The sequence below is a fragment of the Nelumbo lutea genome, chromosome 4 (assembly GCF_056320005.1).
Source record: "Nelumbo lutea isolate HS-2025 chromosome 4, American lotus-T2T, whole genome shotgun sequence".
Lineage (NCBI taxonomy): Eukaryota > Viridiplantae > Streptophyta > Magnoliopsida > Proteales > Nelumbonaceae > Nelumbo > Nelumbo lutea.
This window is the reverse complement of record NC_142687.1, coordinates 11,819,092-11,831,052: the sequence shown is the minus strand read 5'-3', so window position 1 is coordinate 11,831,052 and position 11,961 is coordinate 11,819,092. Positions and strand designations below refer to the sequence as shown.

At 42.5% G+C, this 11,961-nt stretch overlaps 1 protein-coding gene and 1 long non-coding RNA gene across 2 annotated transcripts; one reads left to right on the top strand and one right to left on the bottom strand.

Moving 5' to 3' along the window:
* The first annotated feature begins 860 nt into the window (after window positions 1–860).
* On the top strand, window positions 861–4,109 carry LOC148853929 (uncharacterized). The gene is made up of 2 exons (XR_016112875.1): window positions 861–2,216; window positions 3,676–4,109. It is a non-coding gene; the product is annotated as an uncharacterized LOC148853929 (long non-coding RNA).
* A 2,648-nt stretch (window positions 4,110–6,757) lies between these two features.
* On the bottom strand, window positions 6,758–9,590 carry LOC148853928 (polygalacturonase 1 beta-like protein 2). The gene is made up of 2 exons (XM_088984333.1): window positions 8,993–9,590; window positions 6,758–8,869 (listed from the first exon to the last, which is right to left on the bottom strand). Exons 1-2 carry the CDS (start codon window positions 9,062–9,064, stop codon window positions 7,016–7,018), a joined length of 1,926 nt encoding a protein of 641 aa, XP_088840459.1. The 5' UTR covers window positions 9,065–9,590; the 3' UTR covers window positions 6,758–7,015.
* Window positions 9,591–11,961: the final 2,371 nt, after the last annotated feature.

The following is an 11,961-nucleotide window of genomic DNA, read 5'->3' as shown; positions in this document are numbered from 1 at the left end:
CTTGATCCTTGGAATCCAGACGAACAATATTGGAATCTTCCTTTATTAAGACAGTTGTTTGAGGAAGAAATCATTAACCATATTCTCCTATTGAATAGATCTTTGTCTATTCACTCAGACAAACTGTCGTGAACGAATTCACCTACTGTATTCAAACAAGAAAGAAATTCTTCATGGACCTTCTACCATTCTCTTCGGGCTCAAATGAGAACCGGAATCCCATTTGGAAGACCAAAGTGCCATTCAGGTTCAAATTTTAATGTGTAAGGAATGGTGCAATGGAATGAAAAGTAGGGATACACTCCATTTCCTTAGGCTGTGATTGCAGTGCAAATAAATTTGTACTGATCCAAAACTATGGTAATGCAAATGATTTGTGTGTAAATTCTGATTTTTTTATTTCAAAATTTATCTTATTTTCTTTAATTGCAGCACAAATAAAATAAAATAACATCTGGAGCAGAATGAATTAAAATCCAAAATAAAATTGGCATTATTCTCATTTGCACTCCCATGCATTTATAGTTATACTAGTGCAAGTAAAATTATACTACAATCAAATTTAGCCTTAAATTCAATATGTAAAGTGCAAAATCTTGCATTTTGTATTATTTTATATGTGATGTGGGGTGACCCAACTCATCCCATTTGAGGTTGGGAGGCCCAGCGCGCCAGATTCGGGAACAAGATCCACTACAGCAGGGGTTGCCCTGCTTCCCTCGTATAGAGCCAATCGAGGGGTGTCCATGTGTCCCCGCAGAGCTCTCTGACTGCCCTCGTATGGCACCCATCTTAGGCATTCATCTACACCTACCTCCAGGCCGTTCAAGTATAAATAGGGGTGCCCCCCTCCAGGTAAAGGGATCGAATACAATCTTCAGTCTAAATTTGGAATTGGACTCACAAACTATATCCTAGTTCCCCTCTTTGTACCCCGTACTAACTTGACTGTTGGAGACTTTGCCTCGAATTCTCACCCGAGGTCTCTAACGTATTCTGCCTTGCAGCACCTCAGCCACCTAACTTCGGCTTCTACAGTATTCGGAACCCTCTTCGCCTCAGCCAGCACACCTCGGCCCTCAACAGCAAGCTCTCCAAATCCTCAAAGTATTCGACCAGCCTTCGGAGTCTATTAGCAAAATTACTTTATTGTTCTCAGCCAACCCGAACACCAACGCATAGTGTACATATTTGTATTTGAAGTCTTTCAAACTGAACCTTAATAAAGCAAATAAAAATTTTGCCCACTCTGTTTTTTCAATGCCACTTGGCAAAGCCACATGGCTAACAGCTCAAATAGGGATCAATCCCGAAGAGCTTCCCTCAACAAAACCCTAAGAGTTTACATTTATGTTGATGGATCGTATGATCCAGTAACTGGTGCAACAGGAACAAATTGTGCGTTTCTACAGAAGATCGAAGAATCAAAGCCTCATGATCAAGCAACCTAGCTGAATGGTGGGAAGTAATTCACGGCCTCGGAAAAGCTCGTTCACTGAAGATAGATCAAATCCGTTGCTCTTGTCTGATTCTCAAGGCATTGTGAATAGTATCAATGATGATGATAACAATGCACCATGGATGGTAGTCGGTAGATCACTGGTTTCCACCAACAACTGAAGATCAACAATCTGAACACCGTCAACTTCCACTTTCACAGTATCACGTACACGTCATGAAAACCCAGCTCAAGATCAAATGCAATCCCACAATAAGGCAATGGAACGGCTCAACAATATATGTGATGGCCAGTATGCTCTCCAATTGCATCGAGCGACCAATCTCGACTACTGGGTCATCTGCACCAATGCATTAGTTCTTCTGGGTGATGTCATTTCAGCTCAACTATGCATATCTCACTTTATAATAAATAGCTTTTATCAGGGTTATGTAATTTTCTCGCTTTTACCATCCAGGTGACGTGAGCTGCTAGGCCAGACCCAAACACTAATGCAACGCCTGTGTGCTGTAACTGCTGTTTGGTACTATGTGCATAATAGAGAGCATTAAATTTTGAGCTTGAGGAGAGTAGTAATTCGATCAGACAAGTCTGATACTTAATTGGGTCACTGGAGCAGCTAACTATAGGTAAGTAGGAAAGGCCTAAAATGAGCTGCTATTTCTTTATTTTGCAGCAGGTGGTGGAGAGCCATGAGGGGCTCATAAACTGTGCAGGACGACCTTGTTAGTACATGCTCAGTTCCTGCTTTAAAATGGTAGGTTGCCCGAAGGCACACCAGAATTATTACTAGTTACAACAATGGTCCTTGGGACTTAAATGCCCAATTAATAGTTTTGGTGGGTTGTGAGTCTGGCTACACCTTCCATAGTTATTAGATCTAAATAAGCTGGTATGATATAGTTGTTCTTTATTTACTTTTCTGGTGCTTCAAAATTCAAAGCATCAAACATCTTCTGTGTGTCCTTTCTTTCTATTGTCTGTCTTACTATTTCCAAATTCCAAGGAGACCTAATGCTGGATTTATGGCCTTAATTTCCACCTAAAACATATCAAATAAGCCATGTTCAATAACTTTTTGCTTTTGGTAATAAAGATCAACTGGGTTTATTGAACCAGATGCTCCCTTGTCCAATCACATCCTTCAGCCTCAATTGATCTGTGCTCGGGTCTATTATTTATAGGCATGAGCTGAAACCTGATGAAACCCTTTTTTCTGAAGCTGCAACAAAACTGATCTTTGGTACACCATTGTGACTTTAGTTTTATCTTGGTATTTCTTCATGTTTGGCATTAACTAATAGTGTTTTTTGTTGCAAAAAGTAAGTACTTGCACAGATGAAATTGATTGCAATAATGAGAGCAGCCTTGCTCTTTGTTTTATGGTCAATGGAATGAAGGACATGTTTCATGGCATTCATGTAGCCGATCCCATATTATTGGCCAAATTAGATGATGATCTTATGGGAGAGAATGATACGTTGTAATTATTCATCCCAATATCATTAACTATTCAATCCAAACAACACCCAGACCCACCCCTTTTATGTCAATATGGTCCACAACACCAAGACCAAAGCCCCAGCTCAAGCTGATCAAATGACTAGCTGTGTGAAATGTCTCCACAATTAGAACTCTAGCATCTAATCAGGATTGGCTGCAAATAATATTCTAAAGGCTCAGTTTGGAAAGAGTATAAATGCAAATATATACTGAGCCAAACTAAACAGTAAAAACTGAGGTATTAGCCTATTAGGCTTATGGTCCTACTCAATACTCTTCATTTCAGAATTAACCTTTGTCCACTTCAAACCCTTAAAACATCAAAACTTTAGAAATATATATTTTTACCATTTTATTTTATTTATTGTAACCATATTATATTATTTACTTGTATAGACTTTGTACCCAAAAAAAACTAGACTTTAGGACAAAATATATGACGAAATCCACCTGAAAATGCAAAAACCAATCTAAAAGCGGTAGTGTATTCGTAGATCATACTTACATTCAACCCTGAACATGACTCCATAAATGATTCTTGAATCTGCTATCAAGAATCGAATCAGATGCCACCAACCCAATAACGCAATTTCCAATGGCTATCAACACCTCTCCATGGCCAATCTGGTGCTTTATTGGTTTGTAATTTATACGTTGAGTTCAGTTTTCATGCTTTTACATTCATTTTACTTGTATGTGTGTACGCATTTCAGAATTCAGAAGCTCCATTGAAGCTGACCGAAACCTGTTACAATGTTTGGAGCGGATGAGACGGTAAAAAACAGTAAATGTGACGTGACCTTGCTGGTTTTGGTGGGGACTGGGGAGGTAGGTAAGTTTTGGATCGAGCAAGTGGAAAGTTATTTATATTGGGCCTACAGGGTTCCCAAATTAAATCCATTTCAGAGTTGAGACTGCCCTCGAGAGCTTCACTCCTCTGTTCCCTTCAAACCGATGAAATACTCTCTATTTGGCGCAAGAGTTCACACCGACCATACTAAAGGAGAAGTAACGCGTCTGACGTCCTTGTGCATTCTATCAGATCAAAGTTATTACAGATTTATGGCAAATATGTTGCCGTAGTACGAGTTTCTAACGATTGCATGGATGATGTTTGATTAAATGATCAAAACAGATGTTGAATTAAGTGCGAGTAATCAATTGCACGGTGCTTGACAAATTGGGAATTATAAACCGTTAATAGCATTTTCACAACTAAAAATATTTGAAGGAGTGCTTCTCTGAAATGGAGTAACGGCCAACTCTTGTACTCGGAGTGGGTTTTGTCCTTGTCTCCTCTGCTCTTTATCGTTTAGCGTTTTTCACTTTTTAATCTTAACCTGAGCCCAGCTCCATTTCTCGGCTAACCAGTAACCATCTTGTCCTAGGCGTCGGGCTGGACCCAGTCCGACTCTCACTCTTGCGGATTGCGCTGGAGGCTCAACCAAAAAGAGGAAGCATGAATGTAAGAGTCCTGAGTCTGCTTCTTCAGCTGCAGGGCCGCTTGGGAACAAAACACTCAACTATGTCTACGTCATTTGTGGCGCCAACCGCCAAACCCCCCACCCCGAGTGAAGAGTGAAGGTAATCGAATTTCCGGCGCCCTGTTGCTTGGTTTGCACTCCAAAGCAACTTTTTTCCAGAGAATATCTGTGCAGTATGCTGCCACCGAAATTGGGGTGTTCCAACCGATACGCAGCCTGTTTCTCACTTTCTAGTTTCTCCTCTCTTCTCCCTTCCTCTCTCTCTCTCTCTCTCTCTCTCTCTCTCTCTCTCTCTCTCTCTCACTTCCTTTCTTACTTTGACCGCACGCCTAATCAGGAATGTCACTCTAGTCATGTAAAAACAGAGCACAAGTGGTACGGGTATAGGAGAGTGAGTGGTGAAGAAGGGCACACAGACTTCGTCATGATACTTTGATTGGATTCATGTCTACGGGTTGTTTCCCACTCTTATCAGCTTCACAGTGACCCAAGCAGTAAAAACAAAGTGAAGAAGAAGAAGAAAAAAAAAAAAACTGTACTCTTGACTCTTGAGAGGTACCTGACCACGGACTACAGACTACCGATAATTACGCCATTCGTTATGCCCAGCCCACTTACAGAACCTTCTTCCACTGCACCCCCACTGTCCTGGATTACTGCCTTATATGTCCCACTGTTGTTCCCACAAGGCCAAAATCTTTTTTACTAAGAAACCACTAACAAATTGTAATTACTAGTCAGATGCTAGCTATTAGAATTTAGAATCGCATTGAGTTGGTCTTCGATTTCCTAAGCTTATAATCTCAATTATCTATTTTCTTCCCAAACAATATGAAATCTGTCAGCCCTTTTTGAGCTCTGCTGAGTGCTGACAAATACAGTGCAATTTCTTTTATCTTTACTTGGAGTCTAGACTACACATGACAGGTAAAACAGTACATAGAACGTGGTGCCAGCGTTACATTGGCCCATCTAGCACCCAATTTCTCAGACATTAGAGGAGTTTAGATTATGAATTGATTTTAGTGCTAGGCTCATTAGTCCACTCTCTAGTTGTAATAAGTTCCAGTGGAAAGCAGAATGGTTGGACCCCCTGTGCCATTAGACCCATCAATTGGCCGATCCAATCGTGAGCGCCTCCGTCTGGAGTCTGGACTGGTGTCTGGTGATGCAACCCAGTAGCTTTACAGGGTGGTGAAGCACTATAAGATTTCACCAGTATATGTATAAGGCTCTGTAGGACAGGGTTTCAAGTAGTGTATTGAAAACAAAAGACATCCTCAGACACCATCAAAACTTTTACAGAGGAAAAGGATGAGCGCGTGCATCGGGAGCCTTGTCTAAACCAAAGTAAGGAAAGGACATTCATCGCTGGATGAGGGTGTTCTGTGTTCATTATCATTATCGACCGCGTCAGAATTGAAGCACAAGGGAACAGAGAAAGTGGAGCAATACAGATCGGCTTTAAGTACACTTTAATCATTATCGTATGGTGCACTATGCGCAACGGATGCAACCCCCACTGAGTTGGTCCTCTTAGAGCACTCTAGGTCGAAGACAAAATTCCGACCATTTCATCACTTGGGGGAGCTTTATTCTTTTCTCACTTCTCACTCTTTTCATTATGCCCGTGCCACCCTGCAATAAGCTCCTTGATCGATCACCTGAAAAATATTAAGAACAAGAAATTCCTCCACACCCACTACCAAATCCAAATTCCAAGTGTTAGAAAAAAAAAAAAAAAAACAGAAAATATACCCTGTTTTCTATGCATGAAAACGAGAAACCGTGATGCATATGTACACTCAAGACCAGACAAATTGCCATTGCTGGTCCGTAAACTTGAGCTGATGGGAGAGAAAAACTGATTCTCTCTCTGTCGCTGTCTCTCTCTATCTCTCTGTTTTCTGAAAAAACGAAAAAAGAGACGGAAATGCGGACAGAAACAAGGGAGGGTTGAGCGGCCCAAGATGATCGGCGGGAGGAGCTTAATATGATATTATTATTAGTGCACCATTCATTCATTCACTGCCACACCATAACATTGGATGGTCAGTTTGGTCACGTCCAAGAATCCAAATGGCGTTAGTTTATCCCTCTGCGTGGTTCCCCTCACGCGGAATGTAGCTGTAAAGTTGAAGCTTGCCTCTTGTCTTCTTTTATCCTTTTTGATTTTGATAAGCGCTCTTGTCTTATTTATCACATGCCTAGTTTATGAGCAGAGATGACGATTCATTCATGCAACCCAACCCAAAATCCATTATTTTATTTATTAAACCATTTCTATTGTCAAATAAAAGAGAATTCCGAATTGAACAACCAACCATTTCATTAAAATTCATTTCAAGTTGAAGATCACTTAACTGAGGTATTAAGAAAGAAAATCCAAACAAAGCTAACTGAAATTGGGTAGCCCTGGGTCGACCCCGCGGCTCGATTAATGAGATCATGGGTTCGACCCCCGGCCCAATAGCCAATAGCCAATATATTTCTTCATATATATACTCATCATCTATATACTAACCAAAAAGAAAATTTGAAAAAAAAAAGAATTTTTAAAATTAACTTATTAATCAGCAGCATCAGCAACCGCCCAGGTCATGTCGTTCTCGAAGATCCAATGACACACCTCAATCTTACCAGGGCTCGACCCCAAGGCGACAAAGGCTCCATGTCCGGGGCTCCAGGCTGACGTGTCAACGTGACATATGGCTACGCCGTGGTTGATCTTGACCTTGCTCTTCGGCTCTAGAATGTCGACCTCGTAAACCCTAACCTTAGGAACGGCGTGGCAGTAGTAGACCAGATAAGGAAACAAGCTTTGATGACACGATACTGACTTGGTGATTTTTCCACCGTTGATCCCTTTGACGGCACCGATCATCACGTTTTGCTTTGACCCCTCCACGCTCTCGGTAGTCCTCACCACCACATTGTGACCCAGAACCGATACTGCGAAGTCGATCATGTCCTCGATGGAACACACGCACTTCTTGGTCTCGCCCCGGCTCGGAGCCCTCTCGCACTCCTCCAGCGTGTTCCGAAGGATGCTCTCCATAGTCGAATTCTCGGTGGCGTGGAAGATCTGTTTCAGCTCTGAAATTCGTGAGCTCGAGAATGGCAATTTCGATGTAATCGATCGAGGCAAGAACGACCTTGGGGGCATCTTGTCTCTTATGTCCGGCATCGGCATTACGGTTCCTTCCTTCAGCATCGCCTCCCGGAAGAATTTCCCCGGCTCCACCAACCACCTGTTCGGGCTCTTGCCGCTGCTCACCGAGGAAGAAGATGTGGTTTTTGCGGAGCTCGGGTTGGTGTAACCGGCGAAGCTGACGCTCTTTTTGTTCCCGTAGTCCTTGAATGTGTTGTTGACGCCGTAGGTCTTGAATCCGATCGCCTGACCCAGTGCTCCCTTCCCGTAGCCCTTGAATGTGTCGGTTCCCTCATTGAAGGACTTCCCGTAATTAGCAAAGTTTACCTTGGCTGAGTTCGAGTCCTTGGCGTAAGATAAGAAAGAATCGTCACCCACATTCGATCGGTCTCTGTAGCTGGAGAAGCTATCCATCGCCGCGTTTCCTCCGTCGCCGTAGCTCTTGAAATTGTTCTTAGGATTGTTGCTGTCGAAGCCGTAAGACGTGAATGAATCATTAGCGCCGTTAGCCGTCTCGCCATAGGCGGTGAAGGTAGAACCGACAACGTTCGACTCCTTGCCGTAGCTCGAGAACCCAACTGGAACACCGTTGCCGTTGCGCCCGTAGCTGGTGAATGACTCATCCCCTGAGTTCGTCTCGTCGGTATAGCTGGTGAAGGACTGTTTCCGGCCGTTAGCGTCCGACTCATAACTGGTGAACCGGAGGTTAGGAATGTTAACTAATTGGTTGTAGTTGGTAAAGTCACCCGAACCGCCGGTGGCGCTGGAGCCGTAGGTGTTGAAACTCTGGTCTACGACGTTGCCGTTAGGGGCGTAATTTGAGAACTTGTCATTGTGGCCGGTAGAACCACGGCTGTACCGCCTGAACGAATCGACGGGGACATTGATGTTATCCGAGTAGTTCTTGAAGGAGTCCACCCCTCCGAGTTGAGACGTTCCGTAGTTGGTGAAGTTTCTGTTCGAATAGGAAGCAAAGTTGGAATCTTTGTCATGCTTCTCCAAGCTCGAGGTTAAATCGGAGAAACAGAACAAATTGGCAGACGAGCAGAAGGACGGAAGGCGAGAAGAAAGAGCATTTTGGTCGGCGAGTTTGGTGAGAACCACCGAGTCGACGGTGCTTAACGGGGAGGCTTTGGAAAGAAGGAAAGATGGTTTGGGCAGATTGTTGGAGATCTGTTTGTTCCAGTAACGGATCACGAATGCTTTCGCCGTAAATGGGTTTTCCCCAGGCGAGTATTTGGCGAAACTTTGGCCGATTTCGGCGAAACAAACCTGCATTGATACAAAACAAAATTTGGTAAGAAAGGAGACACATTATACATAAAACACAAAGGAAAAAATAAAAAATAAAAAGAGCAATCGATTGAGAATGCAAGATGAAGAATGGATTCTCACATTGAAAGATGAGAGGAACAAGGAGAGGACGATGAAGAAGAGAGTAGTAATGAGCCTGAGCTGTCCAAGCATGTTTCCCCCACTTTTTCTCTCAGGCTTCTTTGTAATGGAGAAAGGAGAAGGAGAGAGAGAAAGAGTCGAGAATGCCGGTAGGTTGGGTGGAGCTTGAGATATAAATAGGTGATGTAAAGTTGAGAGAAACTCCGCTTTCCTTTTCCTCCACTTCCTCAGAATGATTATGGTAGGTGATTGATTTAGTTTTAGAAAGGGTAAGCTCTGCAATTAGAAACAGAAAAAAATAAATAAAAGAGAAAGCCGGGATTGTTTAATTAGAAGGAAGGGTTGAGATTTGAGAAGAGGAAGAGGATGAGAGAGGTTCCGATTCTGGTTCTGAGGTGAGAGGAGTGAGTGAGTGAGTGGGGGTAAGTTTGAGGCTTTTTCTACTTAATGAGGTCATCGTTTGTTTGTTTGATTGATTGAATGCACGGCAAGGGGGCAGTACATAGTGATACTGCCAGGGCTACAGCCTACAGGTAGGTGTGGATGACCCGGCAACTGAACCGACCGGGTCTGAAATCGAGTCAAACTCAGGAGAGACTGAGAGACAGGATTTGGGCAAATTATTAATAGCGGAGAGTGGACAGCGGTGGTGGCCTATGGTTGGTAAGTTGCTTGAGACGAAAGCAAAAGTATTGAGTGCCCACCCCCACCACCAAATCCCTAAAACTGGAAACCATTTCATATACAGATCATGTTTTGCTTATAAGTGAATAAATACGTAGAACTGTAGAAGTGGAAAGCTGCTATTTTTGAATAATGAAGGGAGAAGTACAGGGACAACCGGACAACTGCAGCTGTGAACCTCGAAGGGAGAGGGAGTCTAGGTTTTGACAAATATAAATGAAAATACGAGTATTTATTAGGGAGAGTTGCGATTCTCCCCAATCCCTTTCCAGAAGGATCACCTAATCCCGTTATCATAAAAACCGACATCCCACCCCAGAATCAATGTCACAATTCACAGACACCCTCCAACTCCATCCCTCCTAATTGTTTGTTTTATTGGTTTGTTCCTTCGTTTTAAAATCAAGACCCAAAAGATCCTGATTCCTGATTCCTGTGAGAGTAGTTAAGCTTATTGGACCTAGAGGATAGAGCCTACCTAGGCTTATCTACCACCCACCCCTATCTGGGCTCCTGGGCCCATCGTCCATCTTGATTTCCTTTTGCAATCTCCTTCCATCCTTACAATTATTATGAAACAGAGTTGCTTGGTTGTTCATCTTGCGTCTTGCAGTTGCAGCCCTAGCCAAGACTGAGGAGTTAGCAGCACTCCTCAACGAAAAGCGCCCTGTCCTGGGTCCTGTTTGGCATGCCTCCACAAAAGATAAGGCTATTTTCTGGTAAATGCAGAGGCATGCAGTTGCAGGCACCATTAGCAATCTGGTTGCTTTGCCCATCTTTTCAATCTGGAGAGGCCACATGAAGGAATGATGCAAATTCTTCTCGAGTCACTGACTGCAAAAGGGAAAAAAGGGAAAAGCTTTTTAGCCGCATAGGATTCTTCAAACTCTTGATGAAGAGCATGGTGACAGTGAATGTTTTTTGCAGTCGTAGAGCTCGTTTGTTCAGTTCCAAACTTCCAATCCTTGACGAAAACAAGCTCAGCATTATACATTTCCTCTTCCTTCTTCAAAAACTGAAAAAAAAAAAAAAAAAAAAAAAAGAAGAATGGCTTATGGATTATGGCCTATGGGCTGTCCCACTCCCACAAGAGAATTACAGTTACTAAGGTAAAAGAAAAAAATAACTTGGACACCATATATATATATATATATATATATTGTAGTAAAACAAAAACAAAAACAAATAAAGAAATTGTTGTGTTGTGGCCTTGGATTGCAACTTGTGGTTGTGTGTAGTGTAGGGGCACGGGTGCTTTGGCCACCATTTCGGTACTATTGCTCCCCGCGTTTTTGTTTTGTTTTTACTCTTTTAAAAGACTCGTGAAACCGCGTTGAAAGGAACTCCTCTCCTTTTTTCTTCACCCTATAAAATAAAAACAACACTTCTCTTTCTCTAATAACTCAGACCACCAATTTTAGTGCCAGAGAGAGAGAGAGAGGGTCACAGTTTCACATACACAGGCTTCAAAAATCAAAACTATCAAAGACCGGCCCTTGTGTATTTTATTAGTGGTATTGCTTATTTTAGCGCTGGACCACTGTTTGGAAAGAATGGATTCCTATGCTGCGAAGACCACAAAAAATTCATAATATTTGCTACTTCCCAGAGTTCCTCTTGATTCTTTATGCAAAAAAAAGAGGCTTCTTGTTTGACTCGAAGCAACTTACGACATGGGCAATATCCATTTCAGGGAAGACTCTTTACTCTTTGCAACTAAGAAGTAAGAACAGTATGCTATATATACAATATATTTAGTCACTCGCCCGTCACCACCTCACTGTTTTTATATGCATCATAAATACGTCTCTCCACAGCTCTCTCTCAGACCATAAACCAACCAACTCTCACTGTGGGTCCTGTGGGATTCCGTTCACCTGTGTAAGTTCACTTGGCATATAGAACTGAAGTTAACCTCCACGTGTGTAGAGTACTGCAGTCTGTAGTGATATATATAGTGGAGCTAGCGACTGAAGAGAGTGAGAGTTGTTGGCTCGTTGTGATTGATTCTTGTTAAATCGTGGGCTCTGTCATGCAGACTCAGTCCACCACTAGTAGTGCATGGCATGCATCTGCCTAGAGCCGGCCACCTCATTAATCGTAATTTTATAACCAGATTATTGGAGTTCTTTATGGGTTGTTTTGCTGCAGAATCTCAGTATAGCTTCAGCTTTCAATATATAATGCTTGAAATGAATACTTAATTACTACATTTCAAGCGTCCATGCCTGAAAGTGAGTTTCATTGGACGCATGAGAGTGATTCTTCAGTATTAATTAATATTA

Coding starts and splice junctions, on each gene's coding strand:
- LOC148853928 (XM_088984333.1), bottom strand. CDS start 9,064: ATGCTTGGACAGCTCAGGCTCATTACTACTCTCTTCTTCATCGTCCTC. Junction 8,870..8,992: donor TGTTCCTCTCATCTTTCAAT/GTGAGAATCCAT, acceptor GTATCAATGCAG/GTTTGTTTCGCCGAAATCGG.